This window comes from Carcharhinus amblyrhynchos, chromosome 3 (genome assembly GCF_965287045.1).
Source record: "Carcharhinus amblyrhynchos chromosome 3, sCarAmb.v2.hapA, whole genome shotgun sequence".
Taxonomy (NCBI): Eukaryota; Metazoa; Chordata; class Chondrichthyes; order Carcharhiniformes; family Carcharhinidae; genus Carcharhinus; species Carcharhinus amblyrhynchos.
The window spans coordinates 81,917,994-81,943,998 of record NC_137326.1 but is presented as its reverse complement, the minus strand read 5'-3'; the positions used below and the strand labels follow the sequence as shown (position 1 = coordinate 81,943,998).

The 26,005-nt window shown below is 42.9% G+C and overlaps 1 protein-coding gene across 1 annotated transcript in view; it reads left to right on the top strand.

The window, feature by feature from the left end:
* LOC145340894 (ephrin type-A receptor 3-like) overlaps positions 1-26,005 on the top strand; it is a 343,738-nt gene that overhangs the window by 287,461 nt on the left and 30,272 nt on the right. The window contains exons 9-11 of the mRNA XM_080185441.1: positions 1,278-1,345; positions 2,544-2,669; positions 3,860-4,045. Of these exons, the coding sequence (XP_080041567.1) occupies positions 1,278-1,345; positions 2,544-2,669; positions 3,860-4,045 (380 nt within the window). The remainder of the gene's footprint in view (positions 1-1,277; positions 1,346-2,543; positions 2,670-3,859; positions 4,046-26,005) is intronic.

Sequence of the window (26,005 nt, the reverse complement as noted above, 5' to 3'; positions counted from 1 at the left end):
CCATGTGGACCACAACAACATGAGCCCCCTGTACCTTTCCAGGCAAGAAGGCATCTTTATCCCTGGCATTGGAAAGGCAACACAACTTTCAAGATCCACAGTTATAGCTGTAAAGAATAACATCTACTTCCCTAACCATACTTCCCCTTATAGCTTCCAAATTACTTTTCTCTTTCTACGCTTGAAGGACCTCCTGCCTCTTGGTACCATGATCAATATGCCCATACTCCCTGATTTCTAATCCACATTTGTATCAAGATCCAGTGCTTAGATCCAGTCATAGCACCTACAGTGCAGAAGGAGTCCATTCAGTCCATCAAGTTTGCACCAATTCTCCGAAAGAACATTTTTCTCAGGCCCATCCATTACCCTATCCCCTGCAAATTTTCTGATGGATAATCCACCTAACCTACATATCTTTGGACACCAAGGGACAATTTAACATGACCTAACCTCTACAATTTTGGACTGAAGGTAACCAGAGCACCCAGACGAAGCCCACGCAGACACGGGTTGAATGTACAAACTCCACACAGAAGGTCACCCAAGGCCAGAATCGAACCCAGGTCCCTGGAGCTGTGAGGCAGCAGTGCTAACCACTGTGCCACCATGCCGCCCTTGTTGGACAGTGGCAGAGGCTTCACTGTCCCTGAATCTGAGGTCACCCTATCTGCCTGAGTTGCAGTCCTTGACTAACCAGAACTCAAGCACAAGGGGTATGACTACTTCCTGGACTAAAATGTCCAGGTAAACGCTCACCATCCCTGAGACATCGCAACATCTGCACTTCAGATCAACAGCTCTGAGCTGTAGTTCCTGAAGTTGTAGACTGTGCAGTTATGTTAATCTCCACAAACTCCTACATGCTGCATATACAACATACCAACTGCACCTCTATCTTTATTTAACCACACTTTATATATTTAATTAACTAAAGTTTTATACAGTTAATTCACTAGTTTATTTGTAGCTTGTTTAAACAAATCAATTTAACTAGTTCAAATTATGAATTGCATAAAGCATTATCTGTAACTTCCTTGTTTATACCATATAACTTATTTAGAACCTGCTAGAGATAATTACTTCCAGAAGTCTTCTTACAAACTACTTATACAAAATGCTAAAACACTGGCAAAATGTGAGATATTTACTGCAGCAAGCTTAAACAATCCACTACAAGTGTTCATCATGCAATCAGTTAACCTTACAATCTGTGGTTATCCTATGTTCTTTCCACTTGTGTCATTGAAAAGTATCTTCTTTTATTTGTTCCAAAGGCACTGTGGCTACATCAAAGCTAAACAAGACCCAGACGAAGAAAAAATGCAGTTCCATCATGGTCAAGGTAGGACTAAAGTAGAAAAATTGAAATGAGCTCTCACATCCAGATTGTAGCAGATGAGAAATGACCTCGTTAACATTCATGAGAAGAAAGTTTACAAGGGTATGCATCATGGATAGCATACAAGGCTATAGAGCAAGTTCCAGAAAATGGGGTTAGAGTAGATAGCTGCTTGATAACTGTGGCAAACACGATGGGCCAAAGGGTCTGTCTATTTTTGTGCTGCAAATGACTCAATGACTAAATATTTTGGGGGTGTAAACCAGCTTCTTATCAGATGAATTAGGTTAAAATTGTCCTCACTGAATCTTAGAATCCCTACAGTGCAGAAAGAGGTCATTCATTCCATCGAATCTGTACTGACCACAATCCCACCCAGGCCCTATCCCATAACCCCACGTATTTACGCTGCTAATCCCCCTGACACTAAGGGCAATTTAGCATTGCCAGTCCACCTAACCCGCACATCTTTGGAATGTGGGAGGAAGCCAGGGCACTCAGAGGAAACCCAGACAGACACGGGGAGAAAATGCAAATATCACCCAAGCCGGTAATCAAACCTGGGTCCCTGGCACTGTGAGGCAGCATTGCTAACCACTGTGACACCGTACCATCCAAATGAATGCCCAAAGTAGAAATAAAGTAGGCAATCAATTTTAACTGAGGAACCTTTGTATCTGCTATTGATTGGTCTCATTATGAATTACAATGGTTTAGATTTGTTGAAGTTAGCAATTTGCCCAATTTGAAAAATACATCAGAAGGATAGAAAGAGAATGGACTTATTTTCCAATTCTACTCTCCTGCTTCATTATCATAGCAAGTTAGCAAAATCAACTTATTTTTTAAGGTAGGAAGAAATTTCAAATCAATTTCATTTCAGTGCCAATTAGGATATTATGGTCAAAACCCTACCACCTTGCTCTCCCCAATTCCAAGGTTCCCAGAACGGAAATCTCTGTTGGCCTCGGGTAGCATTTTATGACCTCCCCCACCCTAAGAATGCATAATTAGGATCATTATTACAGATATTTTTGGACAAATTACATGCTGATAAAGGTCTCCACATTAATTAATAAAGTTGTTTAATTTGAAGATAGATCGGATTAAGAGACACATCTTTTTATTCCTGTGATTTTGATGAAAAGAAGTCTCTTTCTGAACAATACAACAACTGTGCCTTCATTATTGCTTCTAATAGTCCGGTTGCCTGGGAGCAGAACCTACGTTCACCCACACACTTACGAGGACCCCAATCAAGCTGTCCGGGACTTTGCAAAGGAAATTGATGCATCCTGCATTCGGATTGAAAGAGTTATCGGGGCCGGTAAGTCAACTTCATATTAGATAGAGGGAAGAATCAAGCAAGGGGCAAGAGGACAGCTCTTTTTAATGACACAACGATAAAACACTGTGCATGGTGTTGGTCTGAAATAAGAACATCAGGTGCTGGAAAAACTCAGCCAATCTGGCAGCATCTGTGAAGAGAGAAACCAAGTCAACATTTCAAATCCAATGTTCCAAAGAGCCATATTGGACTTGAAACATTTACTCAGTTTCCCTCTCCATAGACGCTGGCAAGCACTGTTGGGTTTCTTTCACCATTTTCTGTCTCTATTTCAGTTCTTTTCATCAGCTGTTTAGATCAGAGTGTAGGATCCAAACAGATAGCATTGTTTTTCCCCTGTCCTCAGTGCTAAACCTGTACCATATTGACTTGCTCAGTATAAAACATGTACTACCCCACATTCTTAATTGGTGCCAAGTCAATTCGTCCCACTGTCTTATTCAGTGCCATGTTTATACCACTCTAATTATGTACCTATTTCCACTTAAAGCCTGGGGAATGAACCTAGGTAGTTTGTTTGAACATTCAGAACAGAACTGCCACCATGATCTGATCCCCACTTTGACACACCCACACACATATACATGCAGGAGATGGAAATTGAAACCAGGCAATTGAAATCAGAACCTTGGCTGATCTTCCCACCCCTGGTCCTGCAGAGTTAAAACCAATTTAACTGGCCCAGCTGTTGTCCTGGCCTGTACCAGCCGATGTTAGCAAAGAAATTAACTTCTGTAAATGCAGCTTGGTTTCGATGGATCTAAAGTATTCAGCTTGCTGGCATCTACATTTAAACAGCTGTGCTCCTTTTTTTTATCACATTGTAAAAGCGGAGGATTCGGCACAGGTTTAGAAAGTGAGGGAGAGATTGATGAGTGGGAAGAGGCACAATCAGTAAAGTCTTGAAGACAAGATTTACCCCAGAGATCTATTTTTAAATATCTGCCAAGATGCACCCATTAATTAGGTCCGTCCTTATGATGAATTCACAGATTGGCTGCATGGCACATTATGTTCTAGTCCCACAGTGGACACCACATTAATATGAATGGATTCAGTAATGTCTAACCAGTGGATTATAATGACTTCTCCAAATAGTCTGGTTTTAATGGCTGGCAGAACGTATTATTACGTGTGAATGAAAAGGGAATGATCTTTTTTGTGGCCAGGTGAATTCGGTGAGGTTTGCAGCGGACGTCTGAAGTTACCTGGGAAGAGGGAGATCTATGTGGCCATCAAGAGCCTAAAAGCTGGTTACTCAGAGAAACAACGCAGAGATTTCCTGAGCGAAGCAAGCATCATGGGACAGTTTGACAACCCCAACATAATCCACCTGGAAGGGGTGGTTACAAAATGTAGGTATTTCTAACTGAATCACATCTTGGAATATTAATTCCCAAGCTTCAGGGCTGTGCTGTTCAGCATTAAACCCAAGACTGATTTCAGAAAGTTTTAGTTTTTTAAAAATTCTGAATCCCAGTAAGGACTGGGAGAATGTGGCTTATTTTACTGTATGGAACAAGCCTTTTCTCAATTGAAATAAATCGGGACTGTAATTATGTCAATCAGGCCCCCTGACTTCAAGTAATTTACTTGGATTTGAGCACCCTGTACTACATAGCACTCACTTAAAGGAGGATTATGACGTCTTTTGGGAATATTTGGAACAGCCAGGAACCACCTGCTCAATACACTGTGCTGTCACCCTCTCTCCCCCGTGTTAGCAGCTGCACTTTGAAAGCTCCATCTGCTGCCTGCCATGGCTCTGTTCTCTTGTCAGTCATTTTGTTTCTCTCTGTTGTTCCGACAGTTTGCTCATCTTTCAGCATTATCCAGGAATTAAAGATTAATCTGCAAAGCACCCAGGAGAAAAACCATAAGGGGTACTAAAGAAGTTATTCACATATCTGTGTGTGTGTGTGTGTGTGTGTGTGTGTGTGTGTGTGTGTGTGTGTGTGTGTGTGTGTGTGTGTGTGTGTGTGTGTGTGTGTGTGTGTATGATTCCATTTTTGTAAGCTATCGAGAAATTAAGATTGCAAAGAGATTGTTTTGGGAGTGGGACAGTTGGAGGTGAGGTGATGAAACCTCCAGCAACTATGACCAGTCGGAACTGAGAACCCTACCTGCTGAGGTCCAAAGCACTGATTTTGACTTGCTTTGATTTATTATTGTCACATGTATTGGGATACAGTGAAAAGTATTGTTTCTTGTGTGCTATACAGACAAAACATGCTTTTCACAGAGTACATAAAGGAGAGGGTGCAGAATGTAGTTATGGTTTTGTCCACAGCTAGGATGTGGAGAAAGAGCAACTTAATATAAGGTATTCAAAAGCCATTCAAAAGCCTAATAGCAGCAGGGAAGAAACTGTTCTTGAGTTGGTCGGTACAACTGACTCAGACTTTTGTATCTTTTTCCTGATGGAAGAAGGTGGAAAAGAGTGTATCCAGGGTGGAGTCCTTGATTATGTTAGCTGCTTTTCCATGGCAGCAGGACGTGGAGACTGAGTCAATGGATGGGAGGCTGGTTTGTGTGATGGACTGGGCTACTTATTGTCATGTGGACTCCACTGGGCTCTAGATAGGTGCCAGTTTCTTTGTACATGAGGCTAAATGATAAGGGTCAGCAGGAGATTTTCAGTGATGGATGAGCATCACGGCAAATGCCTCACATGACTTCTGCACTTACACACATTGAACAAGTGTCATCCACAGCTGCATGTCCCAACCCTAACATCAGGACCTCCCTTAACTCAGGTCAATGGTAGCATCCTCACTCCAGCTAAGTTCGCATAACTCAGTTTAGCATTTAGTATGATCACATATATGATATGTGATCATATCATGGTCACATTCAAAGCTGCTCACTCAGCAGCAGGGTTTCAAGGGCAGGATTGTTTGCTCCCTTGTTCTGCTCGTGGTACTTGACTCAGATTCATTACTGGCTAGGACATCAGCTTAAAAAATTGATGATTGGTTAGCATTTTGAACGTATTGTTTAAACGATGGGGCTGATGATAATTGTGATTGGGGAATTTAAAAAAACCAAGTTGAGTAACTTTCATTCAGAGGGCTGGATTTTGAGCCCCATCGGTGCCAGGAACAGAGTGGTTGTGCATTAAAAATAGTCATGCCAGTGTGCATGCTAGTTCACTGGCTCCATCCTGCACCCCTCCGCTCCTTTTCTCAGAAGTGGAATGGGGAAAGGGTGGCAGGACCATCACTCAGAGGTGGCAGGGAGCTGTTTTGGTTAGTTAATGGCCACTTAAGGCCAATTGAAGGAGGCTGAATGGAATTTTACAGTCAACCTCCAGGCAGCAGAGGACAGGGTGGCTGACTAGGGGCAGCCTTCTGGCGACAGAACGTGGGAGGTAGAGGAGCAGCATTCCAAACAGGCCTTGGAGTCCTCTCTGACTGCCCAGTGCAGCAACTGTCACAGGCTGGGCTAAGAGGCGTTCCCCATCCATAATAGTGACTTGGTAGCAAAGGCCATTCTTAATTTTACCTTTGAAAAAGTTGGCAGGAGAGGGAACCCACTTTCACACTTATTTTCCCTGCTATTGCTTTTGAGCTGGAAGGCTTCCAACTTTGAGAACCCACTCACTTCCCCTAATTGGGTGGCAAGCCCATTCACTGGACATTAATTAGCTACCCTGGGTAAAATCACAATGGGTGACTATTTCCCTTGCAGCGCGGGCTTCTGACCTTCATTTGAGCCTGAGGAGAGGTTTCAGAAACCAGCCAGGAAAAATCCTGCTCAGAGAATCTGACATTTGAATCATCTGAACTGAGTTGCTGGTTATTTGAGACTCCACTAATACATCAGGGAAAAGGATGCTTTTTCATTACTCACACCCCCACTATTTGATCCTCTCCTGAAGGGCCTGGACAAGTGACAAACCCTCCTCATTCACAAAGACCAACAGGAAAACAGAGTCTGTCACAAATGAGACTTTCCAAAGCCACAAGAGGCTGACCACATTTCAACCACTTTGGAATTCACCACCTCATGATAGTTTTGGCCCTCATAGCGGCCATGTGGTAATGCTGAAAATGGCTGCCACAACAATGAACAAGTAAAGGTTTCAGAAGAGAGCTGTGCAACCTTATCTAACATTATGGTGCAGAGAGATTACTTTGGATAGTTTAACATTTTAACCTTTCCAGATTCCTTTAGAAACAGATTCCACAGACACCCTCTCAATGCAGACAAATTTCCTCTTCACAAAACACATATACAGTGGTTCATAATATATGGTTCAACATGAATTAATATTGCTGTTCAATCTCTTATTTTTTTCAGCTTGGTTAGTTTGGGCATTACAGAATATTTATTTTCCATGTGCTGATTAATGAACTGTAAATAGATTACAGGGCCAATCTCAGAGGCCTTTTGGCATGAGGATCAAAACAGTTGTCATTTAGGCTTGGCTTTTGAATATGTGATTCTGATTAATATTAACAATTCAAACAAACAGAGCTAATTAAATGGATTGAACTTTGTCACGATATCATGAATATTCAATTGAAGACCTAGATTAACAAGCACATTTTAAAAGGATGAAGAGGCATACATCATATGAAAGTATTACAAAAGTGCCAGGGAAAGGTTTACTGTGATCAGGCAATAAAATTAGGTTGTCTTTTTAACAATTAGCAAATTTGGAGCTTTCACAGTGACAAAGCAGTGTTATCCCCAAGTGAAAAATGTTGAAGTATGCCTGACCCGCACCTCCTCCTCCCCTCCCCCCCCACCCCCCTCCGGCCCCAACACACACACTGCTCTGTGCAAAGTTTAAAGAGAGAACAGACTGCCAGATACATATTTAAAAAGGATTTTGATCAGGCCATTGTCGCCTGTCAAAGGCTAAGAACAAAGAAAATGTGGAACACAGGGTTCATTGACTAGTCCAAAGATGTCCAGTTTTCCCACAAAACTCAATCTCCCTCCTATGTGGACTCAAGCCCTGAAGAGAAGTATCCGCAAATTATCTCGCTGGCATCCCAAACTAACCAAGGCTTGAAAATACCTATTCCTCGCCCCGTCAGTCTGCCTTGAGAAACAGAAAATGCTGGAACTATGCAGCATCCATAACTGGAAAAGACACATTAATGGTTTTGATCAATTCTAACCTGTCATATCTGAAGCTCTAATCTTCCTTTTTTCCTTCAGGATATTGATGCATTTGAAGGATTTTCTGTTTTTCCTTCTGCTTCCAACATTTCTAATCTTTATCTCTGCTATTTGACACATTTGTGATTGCCACAAATCTTGAATATTCATGGTATCATGACAAAGTTCAATCCATTTAATTAGCAGCATTTGTTTGAATTGTTAATATTAATCAGAATTGCATATTTAAAGTCAAGCCTAACTGGTCCAAGGATAGATGGATTTAGCCAGGCTGGGTGGGGACAGGGTGAGGGTAGAACAGACAAAGCCAACTTTGGCCACATTAGCATAGCGTTCTCCATGTTGTTCTTCTGTCCGATTCAAAATAGTCATGCAAGGGGCAGTTTTAAAGCTGGTGAGTTTTGGCCCAAACCGAGACAGAAATCTGGCCAACCTTAAAGTAATCTGGGGTGGGATCATGACCCCTTTCGTCCCTCTCATCACTCCATGTTCCACCATTGAATCCAGGAATCATCAGGATCCATTTGTCCTTTGAGATGCTTCAATTCCCTTAGAAACTAAGGGTTGGTGTGATGTCACTGCACACCATGAACTTCATAGTAAAACACTTACACACACACACACACACACAGACATGTAAACACACACAGTCGCTCTCACAAACGTACACATGCACACACACTCTCACAAACAGAAACACATACAAACGTGCGTACACGTAGTCTGAAACACAATATCTTACAAACACATGCACACTCACACATATACACACAGACACACAAACACATGCACACAAACATACACATACTTGCACAGACTCACACATGTACACATGTGCACACATGCACATAGGCGAACAGCACACAGACACACACACTCATACATGCACATGCACAGATACACTATCACATGCACACATACTTATGCATGAAGTATGCACATACACAGGCACACACACATGTGCAGACAGGTTCACACATGCACTTACACTTACGTACACACTCATGCACATGCATGCTCACATTGTAAAAGCTGCACTGCAATGATTCATCAAGTTACACATCTGCTTCTCATGAGCAAACTTCCCTAGAGAAAACATGGACTTTTTTTTCAGGGAATGCTGTTGCTATTGTAAGAGTCGCACCAGATAGATCTTCAACTTGTTGTTCAGGTGTAAAACTGGAGCAGGCAGTTGCTATAGAATGTATATTTGCTTCTATTGATTTAAAGTGGTTCCTTTGATAGATAGCCAGTCAGCAATAATGGATTTAGATCAGAGTGAAAGATGAGAAAATCGAACCCCTGCCTTCTTTACCATCACCCTTCCCAAAGCCACACTGTTCCTTCAGCATCCCATTCTTCCCATCCATTATTACCAGGAATATTTTATTTAAATGAAGAATGTAGATGGCACGGCTGGACAATTTTCTCCAGAGAAGCAAGCTCCAAGAGATTTCTGAAAATCCTTGATCTTTAAAAGCCCACCAAGTCATTTCCCATTTCTGAAAATTTATTCTTCAGAAGTGTGTGATCTTTATGCCATGTATGGTGCAGTGAGGAATTTATGATCTGCAGTTTAGTTTAGTTTATACGAAACAGCAAAAGCTACCAAAGACAGCATTTTGTCTGTTCATTTTCTGTATCAGCTTAAGCTGACAAATTGTCTGGTTATCTGATTAAATAATCCAGACTTTCCAGCAGGTTAAATTGAACTGCAAACATAACTGTCTTGATTTTACTTTTTGGAGCGGAAAAGGCAGGCAAAGCTGTTAAGATATCATTGGAACTGTAGTATTTGGCTGAGAAATCTCCTTTGGAGAGTATCACAGGACATATTTGTCTTGAGGCTGATCCAATTCAGGTTGAATCAAAAAATGAAAACTGTCACAGGAGGGTAATGGAAAGAAGTGAGCTCTGCAAAAAGGGGCTCAGTGTTATAGAATTGTGAACTTTAGAGAAAGACCAAGAACTGGATATTATTTTCAGGGCAGGATTTTCAACTCCAGTCTGGAAGTGATGGGTGTGAAGATTGACATTGCTGTGCTGCATCTTACCATCACCCATCAGCCCCCCCACCCTCCCGCCACCCCCACCCCAGATCATTTTCCTGAAGGTGGGTTGGGAGCCAGTAAGGCTATCAGTTTGCAAGCGGCGGCTAGCCAAATGAGGAGGGTAAATGGCCTATTTAGGCCAATTACCTATTGGTGTTCTCGAGGCTTCAGGAACGTGAACTTCTGCCTGGAGAAAGCCTTGTAACAACAAATGGGAGGGCCATTGCTTCATGCAGGCTTTGAGGCCCTCCCCGCCTGTCGAGGAATTGCGCACCCACAATGCTGACTTGGCTGCTGAGGCCATTTTAAATTTTAAAAAGATAAGGTCAGAGAGAGGGTACCTAAAAATCGAGGTGCCCTCTGTGCCCCTTACCTGAATTATAGATTTCTGCTGCTCCTGAGCAGAAAGGCCTCCCAATGACCCTGCCCCCTAATCACTAATTGGTCATTTTGGAGGGAAATCACTATTCCTACACAATGCAAGCTTGTGACACTAATTGGACCCTGCCACTGGGGTCCCAGCTCAGAATCCAAAATCCTTCCTGTGGTTTGCAAAATTGCCCCGACACTTTCGCTTGCATGTCATCTGCCAAATGATTCTTCTACTGGGGTTTGATGATAAATGCCTTCATTGGGACAAATGAATTGTCTGGTGTGAAAATGAGCATAAAAGACCAGAAGTTGAGTGGAGGGACATAAAACGATTAGGATTCCAGGATTATCGGCCAGTGAGGAGAAAGAGTATGGTGTAGCTGAGATCAGAATCAGTTCTCAGTCGTGAGGTTTCTGTCATTATGCAGCATCTGAATTCTGAAAGCAGATTTCAGATTTGGCTGTCTGAATGTCCATTACAGAAACTACCTGATTTTCCTTTCAAGTGAAAATTGCGCATCTTCTATTTGGTCCAGATAATTTGCAATGGCAGTTCAACACTCAGGCAGCAAGTCAGAAATCTACCCCCTTGCTTAGGGATTGGAGGTTGTTACAAGATAATGGAGGTCATTAGAAGATAATGAAGGGGCTAGATAGGGTAGAGGTAGAGAGATTCTTTCCACTTAGAAAGGAAAACAAAACTAGAAGGCACAGCCTCAAAATAAGGGGGGGGGGGCAGTTTAGAACGGCGTTGAGGGGGGACTTCTTCACTCAAAGGGTGGTGAATCTCTGGAATTCTCTGCCCGTTGAAGTGGTGGAGGCTACCTCGTTGAATATATTTAAATCACGGGTAGATAGGTTTCTGATAGACAAGGGAATTAAGGGTTATGGGGAGAAAGCAGGAAAGTGGAACTGATCCACTTCAGATCAGCAATGATCTTATTGAATGGTGGCACAGGCTCGAAGGGCTAGATGGCCTACTCCTGCTCCTATTTCTTATGTTCTTATGTTGTCATTAATCTGGGAAAGATACAATAATCTGGCCTGTGCATAAGATTTGTGCCTAACATTAGTTAGTGTCCTCAGGAGTGAAGGGAATAGTAGGAGAAAAGTTTTTTATATTAAACTGGTACCTCAAGAGTGGTGGGATAAAATATTTCTACTGTGTGTTTATTTAATGATAATTCCCCCATTGGCAAAACTACAAAGAGATTTGTTTTTAGAACATGTCAGCTAATGAAGACAAGTCTATGTGAAGTCTATGTTCTGTGGACACATGCCATTTTTTAAGGCAAGTGAAATGCAGATCTGAAATAGTTAGCTGCCCAATCTCAGACTACTGCTCATGGTCTCAATCTCCACTATTGTACTTGGTACTCTCGCAATGGAGCATTAAATCATTAGCACTAGTTATGAACAAGCCAATTCTTCACGATTAATGATCACTTTGTGATATTTTAGAGGCACTTGCCTGTTTAGATTCTTGTGTTTTGTGAAGCTGAAACAGAATGCATGGAATCAGAGGAATATATAACTTCAGTGAAGCCCCAGAAAACTTGAACCTTATAATACTTTATTTTTTGTAGCAATTGAAGTTCGTAATTTTGAGTGGAATTCTCCCATGCCCCCGCTGGCAGGTTCAAAGAATGTAGGGGATCCCTTAAGACCTCAGTGGTGGGTGGGGATTAGATCATTCTTTGGTCTGATCGGGACACCCTTTAAGCATGACGCCCCAATCTCAGTGCAGATGGGTTTTGCCAACACTTTGAGGCCCTGCCCTTCTATATGATGGCATGAAACATGTCCACTTGTTTTTTTGTGACAGAGTGCAGTAAGATCTGAAGAGAGACACACCGTTTTTTCCTCCAGAACCAACATTCACCTTTTTTTTGGGTAAGGTTTTTGCCCAACACCTCTGTTACAAAAAGCCACTGGAAATCAAAGCGTGCAAGATTTTTTTAAAATCTTGTCAACTAGATAAAAACAGAAAATGCAAGAAACACTCAGTAAGGCAGGCAGCACCTGAGAAGAGAGGACGTTGTTGTGTTTAAGGTCAGCATAGTGGCACAGTGATTAGCACTGTAGCCTCACAGCCCAGGGACCCGGGGTTTAATTCTGGCCTTGGATGAATGTGTGGAGTTTGCATGTTCTCCCTGTGTCTGTGAGGGCTTCCTCCGGGTACTCCAGTTTTCTCCCACAGTCCAAAGATGTGCAGGTTTGGTAGATTGGCCATGCTAAATTGTCCCTTAGTGTCCACAGATGTGTGGCTTAGTTGGATTCGTCATGTAAATGCATAGGGGTATGGGGATAGAGCGGGGATTTGATTATGGATAAGGTGCTCTTTCGGAGAGTCAATGCAGACTTGATGGCCCAAATGGCCTCCTTCTGTACCCTAAGGATTCTATGGTTCTATGGTCAATGACCTTTTATCAGCCCAAAGAGGTACACAGTTGAACAAGCACCAGAAAACCTCAGGTACTGTGTCCAGGTATCGATTTCTGGTATCCTCAGGTCATCTGACCATAAAAGTCTCAGATCCAAATCTCATCCTGCTCTCATGCAAAGTGCCCTTCTATAATAATCAATGGCAGCATTCCTTGCTGGTTTTGTATTCTCCTTAAGCTGAGGGTACTGAGGCCATCTGCAACGATTAGTTTGTTGAAGCTTTACAGAACTTACACTCCTCAAATACAAACTGTAAAATATAATGTGACTAGACAGAATTAGAGGGTGAAATTGGTCACCACCAGTTGGTTTAAGGACAGGGTCCCTCAGGTGACAATGAAGCTTCAGTCTGTTGTAGACATTGTCCAATTTATTCTTCAGGAGATGATCTGACATTGTTTAACCCCTGACGCTAATTTACCAACACCTCTTGTTTGCGCTGTTGGCAGTGACTGATTTCATCCATTCTATTGACAAAAATTGTGACCTATAACGATACACTATGTAGACTGACTTGTGAGTGCATCTATTGGCCTAGATTAATACCTTATCTAAGTAGGTAAGTTTTTCTTTACTGAACATTAGATACTTCAAATTTAGTCAGTTTAGTTAAAAATAAAATAATTTTGTTATAAAGGATTGGAAAAGGTGACGGCCAGTGCCAAATGTATATAAACAGGAAATTTGACCAGACAAGTAATTTAACGCTGAGTAATAGGCAAAGCAAATTTGACAATGCCGATCAATTTTGATAATAAAACCAGTACTTAATGGCCATCCAACCTTAAATGAGTCACTTGGAAAGGCCTTCATGTAGGTTCACTTGTCATTCTACACCAGCCTCAAGACACAGCATTCCGGATATAGCTATGTCTATCAGTTGATGTATGCAGGAATCAATAGTCATTTGCCAGCAAGGTCAAAGTTCAATAAATTTGCATGAATGTGTTTGAGAATTTGCTGTCCATTCTCCCACTGAGTTTTCAGCTTGGTCTGTCATTTTAGGAGAGAGTTATACCATCTAAATTTCCTGACTGCTGGAAGCTATTTCAGGCAGATTTGTGATGTGTGCAACAACAGGGAGTTTTTTGGGAGATTGTCTAACATCTTGTAACGGTTCCAGCTTTATAAGCGATCGTCTTTTTTTCTCTTGCGAGAGAGAAAAGCTGGTTGCTGAGAATTGAGGGCAGAAGTACAGGTCCTGTGTATCATTATTGTTGTGAGAATAAGTGTCAATAAAAGCCTTTTATATAATTAAAATATTAAATAATGCCAAAGCACATTCACTTAACATTGAAGCATAGAACAAATCAGTGTAGGGGAAGGCCATTCAATCCATCATTCCTGTGCCAGCTGTTTCAAGGAGCAAACAATTTTGTTCCATTCCTTTACGCTTCCCCCATCGGCTTGTAAATATTTTCTCTTCAAGTATTTTTCCAACTCCCTTTTCAAAGTTTCATAACATACCTACAGCACAGAAGAAGGCCAGTTGTTATTGAAACTCTTTGTACCAATCTTTCAGATCACAACAACCTGCTGGGTAAAAAGATTTCTCCTCATTGCCACTGAGATCAGGATACCATTTTGAAAGGGTGACCTATCAAACAAAAATAGCCTCCCGCTCCCCCCACCACAAAGCTATTGGGGCTCTTCCCATACCCCACCCACCCATTACCAGTATTTCCCCCAGCCCCTTTCCTTCCCGACAATCATCACTGGCATTTCACCACCCCCCCCAACACACACACAAACACACAATTATCACCAGCAATGCCAACCTGTGCAACGAGGCAGTGCCAGGGGCCATTGCCAGGGCACAGTCTGGCCATATCCCTCTCCTCCAGGAGCTACACCCACCTCTGCAACCCCAGAGGGATCCTCTCGACAGGTTCAAGTCAGAAGCTCACCGACCTGACATCACATCAGGTTGAAAATACTGTCAAGGTTGGGGGGGGGAATCATGGCGAGGGAACGAGATGATTGGGTTTACATTTATTGAAATCTAATTAAGTTTGGTTCACACCCAGTGATTACATTGCTGGAAGGGTGGGGGAGTAGAAAATCATAAATCCCGATATCGCCAGTGAAATTAATGATTTCCAGTTTCCTCTGGATTTTGCCCCCCCCCCCACCCCCGCCATTCATCCTGCACACGGAGGCCATGATTCTCCCAAAGAGGTTCTAATTGTAAAATTTGCAGGAAAACTGGTGTAAATCACACTGGTGTTTTCAGTGCAACTTCAAACTTGAATCTTCTACACTCAGTGCAATGCAGAGGCCACAATTGTGAATATCATTAAAAGCTCAAGGAGGGGTGGGGTCCATTCACGCCAGAGGATGACAGTTCTGGAACTCTGCACATGCGCAATGGCCCCAAATTGTCAGCGTGCAGTTTGCTGGCCAGTTCGATCACTGACCAGCCTGGGACCCTCACCTTGCTACCCTCCTAACTCCTCCCATGACCTGATCACGGCACACCCGTCCATTCGGGGTTCAGCGCCAAACCCTTCCCCCAGCAGTGATGATCCCACCCCCCGAGCTGACCCTCCCCCCATCCCCAGAGGCAGACAACCCTGGCAGCCCAACCCCCACCCATCAGCCCCTCTCCCAAGGCTGACAACCCTCCTCCCCCCTCAGGCCACCCCAACCACTGGCCTCCCCCCAGCCCTGCAGATTGCCTTCTGTGCCCCGTCTCCCGATAGCCCCGCTTCCTTGGCACTCCCCCATGTCCAGTGGGCAGTGCCAAGGTGCCACTTGGGGGCACATGCTGGCACTGCCAAGGTGCCCATATCCATGGGCCACCATGACCCCTGCCATCAGACCCCCCCAGGAGGCCCCCAATTGCCCTCCCCTTCACTGCAGTCCTGTTAGTTCCCCAAAAGTGGGGAACCAATCTGAACCCTTCTTGAATGAAATACTTTTGGTGGGGTGGGAGATGCTTTTGGGCCAGAAGAATTCAGTCCTGGGCCTGATAATTACATTTAAGTTGTAATTTAAAGGCTTTTTAAATATTAACCCTGCCTCCCAGCCGACTTTTGGCTCTGCGCAGACACTATCCGAAATCTGGGCCTGGCAGGTGCATTGGAATGGGAATCCCTCAGATCAGCCGTCAAGCGAATCTCCTGGCCCACTGCCTTAAAACATTAGCACGGCGGGATGGAAGAATTGCCCTAGAGAATCTGAGCTCAAGATCTGTTGATCGAGATCAAAAAGACTTTTGAAAAATACATGGGACGTTTCCTTAAGATGTTTCCATGAAGAGCCTTGTACTAAACCAATGCTCCTGTGCATTCCCCACATTTTTGATGAGGCTTTGACACTAGGAAGGAAAAGCTGCTGCTGCTTTCACAAATATGCCATCAAAGCAATTCATCCTCATGAATGCCCTCCCTCCATTCCAGGCTTTTTCAGCGTAGTCACCTAAAATTGCTCAAATCAGCACAAAGGATCACAGAATTTTAAGTGGAAGCTATGTACCATTCAAATGGAATTCCCATAATCTTTTGTGACGGTTGTTCTGATATCTGATCTCACCCACAAATCTAATGCGACTTGGTGCGGGGGCGTAGGGGAGAGTGGGGGGGGGTGTGGTCAATCTATGGAGTGAGTACCACAGTTGGGTGCCTTTCAGAAGGCTTTTAAAATTAAGCTCTTTCTTTAAAGCACAGGGCCACTAATAGTCACCTTTTTAAAGCTTTAATAGATTAAGAATAAATATTTTGTTTACTCAGAAACAGAGCATGATGCACCAAGGAAACTGGCAAATTGTTCTTTTAACAGTGATTTTCAGTCATTTAAATTCAGGTTATTCATTGATAGTGGAGTAACCATTGATTAGAAATACATATTTTTGTGATAAACCTATTTTCAGCGTTATTACTCAAGGTCGCAGCACTTAAATATATTCCTGAATATTTTTAAATACAGTTTTTTTAAAATGCATTCTAAAACACTGCTGGATTGCTCAGTGAAAAGTTTTGTTCCACCTCGTGCAAGTAAGTGTGAGCTGCAACTTAGGCAAAAACAAGGATATTTCTGATATTTACACACTTCTTGAGAAAAAAAATGCAACTAGAGCCGTGATTCTCCATCGTGACCTGCAACTTTTCTGGCGGGTTGCAGTGGAAGATTTGCGCCTCTGGCCTTATTTCGGGATTTGTGCATGTGCCGGGAATGCATGCACATCTCCCAGAACCAGCAAACAGTTGCAGGGCAGACCCCGCTGGAAACTGGTGGGAAGGCAGGTAAGTCATTTTAATGTTTTTTTAAACATGTTTTAAATATGCTTATTAGTTAATTATCAGGACCTTTCAGGTTCCGATTGAATCTCCCACCCCACCAGGAGTACTTCATTCTGGTGGGGTTTAGAGTAGCTCCCTACATTCAGAGAACTAACGGAGACTCTGCCAGAATGAAGGGGGGCGATCAGAGTCCCCCAGGTGGTTGGGCAGCAGGAAGTGGTGTCCCCTGGGCATGGGCACCCCAGCAGCACCTGTCTGTGCACCTTGACACCACCCATTGGGCATTGGGCAGTGTCAAGGGGGCAGGGCCTATTATGGGTGGGGCCTAGGGGCAATCAGTGGAAGTGGGGTTGGGGGCGGATCCTGCTGGTACTCTGCAGACAGGATCAGTCTGGAATGGAGGGAGGGCAGAGGAACTTGCAGGGTGCTAGTGTTCCCATGCATCTTCTGTCCTTGTCCTTCTCGGTGATAGAGCTTGAAGGATTTGGAAGGTGATGTGATAGAAACCTTGGCAATTGCTGCAGTGCATCTTGTAGATGTACATACCACTGATGTTGTGTGCCAATGATCGAGGGAGTGAATGTTTGTAGTGGTGGTAGCGGGTTGCTTTGTTTTCGATCAAGAACTTTTTGAGTGTTTTTTGGAGCTGCACTTACCTAGGAAAATTGGGATAATTCCATCAGACCCCTGACTTGTGCCTGATAGGGATGAACAAATATTGTGGAGACATTGAAGTGAATTACTACCACAGAATTCCCAGTCTCTGACCTGCCCTTGTGGCTCATGTATCCATGCAGCTGGTCTTCTGTTCATTTAATGGAAACCCTAGGATTTTGATGGTGGGAGATTCAACAATGACAGTGCCATTGAATATCAAGTGGAGTTGAGAGATTCTCTGGCACTGGTGTAGTGTGAATGGTACTTCCAACCTTAACTAATTTGCAACATTAGTCATGGAGACACAGTTTATTTTCAATATAAATTGAAACAATGACCTATATATGTTTGAGAATAACCAACATAAAAGGGCAAGACCGAAACCAATCTAATCAGAAAAGCTAAATATGTTGGCTTCAATTTTCAGGTGTGAATTATTGTTTCTTATGTAGAAACACTGTTTTAAAAAAATACTATTTTTGATGGGAATCAGCAGTTTATTTAAAAAGACTGAATTGCGTCTCCTTGTTGACTCTCCTTGAGGGGTCACTAAGTTTATTCAGTCAGTCTCTGAGTTACAACGATCTCAGGTTTGTTCCCCAGTTAGCTAATGGGTTGATCACAATAGGAGCGGTGGAACATAACGCAGCTTCTTTTACTGTGGGAATGGAAAGTCAGCTGGCATTATTGATCACCTTCTCTCTACCCATGATCGGGTATGTGATGCCCCCTCTCCTAGCTGCGAATCTCCTGCTGACATTGTAAAAGTCTTATGTGCGATTGGTAGCCATTCAACTGTGATTGAGTAAGAAATCAATGAGTTCAGGAGTGGAAAGGAGGAGAAATAGATGAGAGAGAGGAAAAAAAATCAATTTGGTGTTAAAGCAAACTTATTTTCATTCTGAAAAACATTCAACCCATTTCTAAAGTCAGAAGTACTAAACAACACTTTGAGATTTATCACATAGTAATGTTACTGGTCCTGTTCAGAATCACATTTTAATTAATGATTCACTACCATCTTCTGTTTTAATGAGACTTCTCTCTTCGATTTAAATCCTTTATATTCTCACAACATAGCTACAATTTTACAGTGTAGGATTACAGAAATAGAACAGGAGTACTTTCTCTCTTACATTATTTTGCATTGTTTTATGAGCTTGAAACTATCTACTATCATGTCCCTTGTGCTCAGCACTCGTACCATTTATCTGATCAATAGTAAGAAGCACTCCTGTACCAGGAATAACGATTAGCCCCTTTTCTACCCCTGAAATCCCAATAAGGAAACTTCACTTCCTTTTTGTGTTACATATTGAGCCAGAGTGATAAGTTATAAAGAGCCATTTAACTGAGACATGGTGAAATTGGGCTTGAGATTATGTCCCTCTGGTTGACCATAAGATTCTTGAGCCTTGTTTTGTAATAACAAATAAAAATGTCAAATTTTGCCATCGCATGTATTTATCCTTTTTGTATTTATATACAAATTAGGAGCAAGAGTAGGCCACTCAACCCCTTGAGCCAACTCTACTATTACGATCACAGTTAATTTGATTGTAACTTCAACTGCACATTCCTCATCATTGAGGAAGCGGGTGGTTGGGGGGGAGGGAATGGGGGAGCAGTGACCCTTTGGTAGTACCAACCTGGCACTGCCAGCCTGGGACCCTGGCACTGCCCACAAGGAACCAGGCAGTGTCATGAAATGCGGCCTAAGGGAAGGGGACAGGGCATAAGAGGAGGTGGCAGGGAAGGGGACAGGGCATAAGAGGAGGTGGCAGGGCCTGAAGGGAAGGCTATACATGGTGAGCGCCTCACTCTCCAATTGAGGATTGCCTTGGCTGCAATCGACTGGAGGGCAGTGTAAACGGGCGCAGGGATCAGCCAGCAGGATGAATGGGGGCCGGGATCAGCTGGGGGGCTGAACAGGAGCAGTGATCAACTGCAGTGTATGAGTGGGGGCTGTGATCAGCCAGGGTGGTGAACGGGACCAGCAATCAGCCAGTGGAGAGGGATGGGGAGACAGTGATTGTCCAGGGTGGCACAGTGGTGAGGGGGACCACAATTGGAGGGGTGGGAGAGTGTCAGATTCCCAGTGCACCAGCTGTGTACACTTTACTCAGCGAACTGGGAGATCATGTGCAAGCACAACGGTGCCTGCTAGCTGCCAGGAGCTGGCATCACGGCATGAATAAACTCTATACACTCCCTGTACTGGCATGAATCACACTTCGCCTAATTTTTTTTCTCCCAGTGGCAAAAGATTTAAATTTTTCTCTTGCAGCACAAATGGGAGCGATTCTCTCCCGTGTTCACACTCGTTCAGCATTTTGAATTTTTGTGGTAAGATTACCCCCGAAATATTACTCTTAATTAGATGATTCTTCACCTGTGCTGTCAAAATTAAAGTGTGTGTTCAAACATTGACTGACATGGTGTTAGAGAGGATTGGACAATGCATCATACAGGAGTGAACATTGCCATCAAACAACAGGCATACGTTTCCATAGGGCATACAATGAGGATTCAGGGAGGCAGGGTGGCACAGTGATTAGCACTGTTGCTTCACAGTGCCAGGGACCCAGATTAGATTCTGACCTTGGATGACTGTGTGGAGTTTGCATGTTCTTCCCGTGCCCAAAGATGTGTAGGTTAGGTGGATTGGCCATGATAAATACACAGGTTATGGGTTAGGGCAGAGGGGTGGGCATGGGTGGGATGCTGTTTTGGCGAGTTGGTGTCGACTTGATAGACCAAATGGCCTCTTTCTGCACTGAAGGGATTCCCAAACCACCACCACCAACCACCCCACGCTCTCCCCCCTCCCCCCCACCCCCCCCCCAAGCCGATCGCGGCCCCTGTTCACACACTGCCAGTGTTCCAGTTTCCTCCTACAGTCCACAGATGTGAAAGTTAGTTGCATTGGCCATGCTAACCTGCTCCTTAGTGTCCAAAGCTGTGTAAGTTAAGCGGATTGGCAATGATAAATGCACAGGGTATGGGCTTAGGGCAGAGGGGAGGGTCTGGGTGGGATGCACTTTTGGAGAGTCGGTGCAGACTCAATGGGTTGCACTATAGGGATTCTATGGTTGTGATGGGGCATGATGGCACAGTGGTTAGCACTGCTGCCTCACAGTGCCAGGGACCCGGGTTCGATTCCTGATTTGGATCACTGTGTGGAGTCTGCATGTTCTCCCTGTGTCTGCGTGGGTTTCCTCCCACAGTCCTACATGCTAATTAGATGCATTGGCCACGCTAAATTCTCCCTCAGTGTACCCGAACAGACACCAGAGTGTGGTGACTAGCGGATTTTCACAGTAACTTCATGGCAGTGTAAATGTAAGCCTACTTGTGATACTAATAAATAAAACAAAAGTATATAAAGCATATAAGTTTGTGAAGCAACTATGGTCAATTCATTTTGCATCTAAACTTAGATGAAATCTTACTGCTGCGCAGTAAACTACAGGTAAACAAAAAGTGTGTTCACTGAATGTTTATCCTGCCGATGAATAGCATCTGCTGTGTATCTAATTTCACATTCTCACCGCATTTTCATGCCAGAGATGACACTGAGATAACTGTGATCCATTGGTGATCCCGCTGTAATTTAGGAAACACAGCAGTTAATTTGCACACAACAAGAACCCACCCACCAACAGCAATGCTTTAAAAATAAAAACAGAACATACTGGAAATGGTTAGCAGGTCTGGCAGCATCTATGGAGAGAAAGACACGATTTGAATTGAGTATGACTCTTTACCACAACCATTGCCACTCTGTTTGCTTTTTGTTCCATGACAAATTTGTCATGTGATCTCTTTGGCTCTCAATCCCTCCCCCTATTACCCCCACCGCCAACCAAGACTCCTCCCCCCCACACACAAAAACCACCTTCCACCGACTATTCCAATGGACATGACCCATTACCTTTCTATCTTGAAACAAAATATTGCTCTTACCCTATAAAAGAGGCAGCCTGATCTCTGTGGAGCAGGTCTTGCCCACCTCTCTAGGCCTTGTCCCCCTCAAGAATGATGGAAAACAACAACACCACCCCCCCACCCGTTGCTTTCTTTGACAAAGTGTCAGAAGATTTGGAGAGAAAGATCTGCCTATTTCTCGGGAGGGGGAAACATGCCAGTTTTCATTCAGAAGCTGGCAAGTTGGGGGAAAATTCCACTCTTTGTATCTCTCTCCACAGATGCCACCAGACCTGCTGCACATTTCCAGCACTTTCCGCTTTTATTTCTGATTTCCAGCTTCCGTGATGTTTTACTTTTATTTTAATTTTCTATGGATGTTAATTGATGGAAAAATATTGGTGAGTACTCAAACAAGTACCAAAGATTTGCATTTATATAGCATTTTTCGTCATCAGAAGATGGTCCAAAATTCTTTCTGACTAATTAAGTACTTTTCTCTTTGAAGTGCAGTCACTGTTATTATGCAGGAAATCTGGCAGCCAATTTGCAGACAGCAAGCTTGCATAAATAGCAAAATGACAATGCCTTGACCACCTGTTTTTGTGATGTTGGTTGAAAGATTAACATTGGCCAGCACACCAGAGATATCTGGCTGCTCTTATTCAAAATAATGCCATGGAACCTTTGCCAAATGGGTAGACTGTAGTGTCGTTTCATAGAATCATAAAATCCCTGCAGTGCAGAAGGAAACCATTCAGCCCATTGGATCTGCACTGATGTCTCATCTGAAAGGTGGCACTGGTGACATGAAGCAGTCCCTCAGTATTGCACTGGAATGTCAGCCCAGATTTTGGCTTGGGATTTAAAACCAATAATCTTTTGACAGAGACCAGTGCAATACCAACCAAACCATAGCTGACACTTGGGGGGGAATCATTTTCTGATTTTGCATAGCTGGTGGGAAGCCTCACCTAGAGCCTTGTGTGCCAGAGCACCGTGGGCACATGCCCGCTGCTCCTCATCCATTAAAACCCAAGAACAGTCAGTGGTATGCCAACATGGTCTTCCAGTGTTTCAAATTCCCCGCTAGCTGCACAAGCTCAAATTGAGGCTTGAAGTGTATTAAATCAGAGCATAACAATGCTCTGTGAAGAGCTACTGGCATGACTAGTTGAAGCATGTGAAATTAGCAACCCAATCTCCCCTCCCTTAACTCTGAATAAAAAACAAGCCAGTTCTTCTTGGGAGTCTGGCAATATTATATCACCAAAGAATGCAAGTTGTTCTTGATCAGCATAAATAAAATAAGCTTGTGACAATGCACTTTCAGGGCTTGGATAGAATGTTAATCAATCGCATTTTCTGCTATTATATAATTCTATTACTTCAATTGGTTTTGCTGGTAATAACATTGCCATCGTCAACGATGCCCACTCATGGAATGTACTACCTATCCAAAATGTAATTTGAGTCTATGCAGACACGGGAGAATAATAATGAACAGTATACAGTTAGCATAGCTTAATCAGTGGATTAAGTCATTTTGAAATGCTATATCCATATCATAAAGTTACATTAGCAATACAGCGCAATGCAATCTACTATATCAGCAATGTTTCAATGAATCACTTCTCCTGGAAAAATATGAATACAGCCAGGAAATGCTGTTCAGTGGTGCATATAATCGTGACTGATGAAAAATACAATTGAATTTCAGCAAGCCAAGAGCCCAGCCGCTGTCAAGCTGGGAGTTATTCCCGTCACACAGGCTGCTGGCACAGACTCATTTGCCAACAGCCTCCCTCAGAGTGAACTTACAATGACTGCCCGACCTTATACCAGCTCCGAGGTGCCAAATCGATCTCACAGCTCCCCACTTAGAGCTTCATTCCTATTGAAGGTAGCAGCCAAGCCCCGAGCATGCATAAATTCAACCGGGCTGTTTCATCAATCACCCTGATAACCATGTCACAGAATCTAACCTCAAGCGGCGAACCTTTCAATCTTTTCCTGCTTTGCAAGGGAGCCGGACAAGGGGCTAATGGATATTTAATTTATAGGAGAAGAAACAGATTTTGTTCTTTTTTTTAAACAAAAAAAAAGAATAACCTAAAACTGATGATTCACTTTCTGTGAAGCATACCCACCATTAGCTGTGATGCAAGCCTAAACCTCAGACTCTGCCGTCTTGTTTGGATTTTATTGACAATTCTTGTTTCTGACGTAAACCTAGTATTAGTGGCTGCAGCTTCAGGAAATGAGAGCAATCTATCTTGGCTGACAGAGTCTTTATTTACTAAGCAACAATAGTTAGACGACTATTTCTTGTAAATTTAGCTGTAACATTGTACGTAGATTTCCACACCTGCTGCCTGTCCTGTTTTTATTGAGATTACCACAGTTTTGATTTTTTTTCATTTGATTTATTATTGTCACATGCATTGGGGCACAGTCCAAAGTATTTCCCTTGTGCACTATACAGACAAAACATACTGTTCATAGAGTACATAGGGAAGACGGCAAGGAAAGGGTGCAGAATATAGTGCTACAGTTGCAGCTAGGGTGTAGAGAAATATCAGCTTAATATATGGTAGGTTCATTCAAAAGTCTGATGGCAGCAGGGAAGAAGCTGTTCTTGAGTCGGTTGGCACATGTTCTCAGACTTCTGTATCTTTTTCTTGGTGGAAGAAGGTGGAAGCGAATATATCCGGGGTGCGTGGGCTCTTTTATTACGCTGACTGCTTTGCTGAGGCAGCGGGGAGAGTAGGTAAGATATTGATTCATTTTTGCCTCAAAGTGTATTATCCAGCAACACCAATACTGTGCTAGCTACCTAATTATTTAACCTAACACCAACATTAGACCAACCAAATAGATTGTGTAACTGAAAGAACTGTGTACAACAGGCCACTTAGCATCAGAAAAGGTTAGGATTAGTGTTTCAGGTGAATCTTGCATCAGAACTGTTCCAGCAAAGTGGCCTAGACAAAATATTAAAACTAACATCTCTTTCAGAAATTCTAATTTCAGATTTCCAGCATTTACAGGTTTTTGTTTTATCTCAGAAGTTTTACTGGACTCATACTTGGAAAGGGTGAGTTGTCTTTTGGGGAAAGGCTGGACCGGCTAGGTTTGTATCCGTTGGAATTTCGAAGAATAAGAGGCAACTTGATTGAATAAGATCCTGAGGGATACTGAAAGCGTGGATGTGGAAAAGGTGTTGCCTCTTGTGGGAGAATCTCAAACTTGGGATCACCCATTTAAGACAGAGATGAGGAGAATTTTTTCCCTCAGAGGGTCGTGAGTCTTTGGAACTCTCTTCCTCAATAGAGGGAGGAAGCAGAGTTGCTGAATGCTTTTATGGCAGAGCTAGATAGATTATTGATAAGCAAAGGGATGATAGGTTATTGGGTAGGCAGGAATGTGGAGTTAAAGTTACAATGAGATCAGCCATGATCTTACTGAACGTTGGAGTAGGCTCGAGGGGCCAAATGGCCTAATCCTGCTCCTAATTTGTATGTTTTGTCCATTAACCAATTATACAACAAAAAAAAGAGAATAGAATGATAGCAGCACAGTAGGAAACCAGTCAGCCCTTTGTGTCAATACTAACTCTTTCAGAGAGCTAATCAATTAGACAAGCTCATTCCCCAGAACTTTGCAACTCTTTTCCTTTTTACATATTTATCCAATTGCCTACATCCAGTTTTCCTTCTGAAAGTGTTTCCAGCTTCATTCCCGGCTCTGCGTTCCAGACCATAACAGCTCACTGCATAAAAGGGAAATAAAACCTCTCATCTCTGCACGGTCGTTTTGCCAATTACCTTAAATCTGTGTTCCCTGGATATTGATCTGAAGGAGAACAAATTAGAAATACCACACACATTTCAACATTGCAGTGAGCTACTCGAGGAAGTTCGGATTATCTTCAATGAAAGGGTTAGCTCAGCGCTCACGTAGATGCTGCCCTCGTTTATGCTCATTGTGTCACTATTCATTTGGTATTTATTGTTAAGCAAAGACAGCAGGACATTAAGATTTAAAATGCAATTTCTGGCAGGGCATTAGGGGAGGCACTCTATCAATGTTTACTATTTTTCATTTTAATGACGACAGCAAAGCTGATTTATTTATTTTTGCTGAAGCATTAGATAATTGGTAATATTATTTATTGCCTCAGAATCAGATTCTGTTTTCACTGTTAGGACAATAATAATCTTAAGGTAATGGTCCTTGCTATAACTGTGCCTGATATAATGTACATTATCTCACTAATAGAAAAAGAAACATTTAAAACACCTTCTGACATATCACAGTCTTACAACATACTCCTAGTGTGCTTTTGTTCCAATAGAGTACTAAATTAATAGAATTCTGACTCTGAAAAAAATCACATACAGGTACATGATCGCTAATACATATGTGTATGCACTGTCCCTACTCTCTGAAGCATTCTTCTCCATCTTATTTTGTAATGTGCCATGAC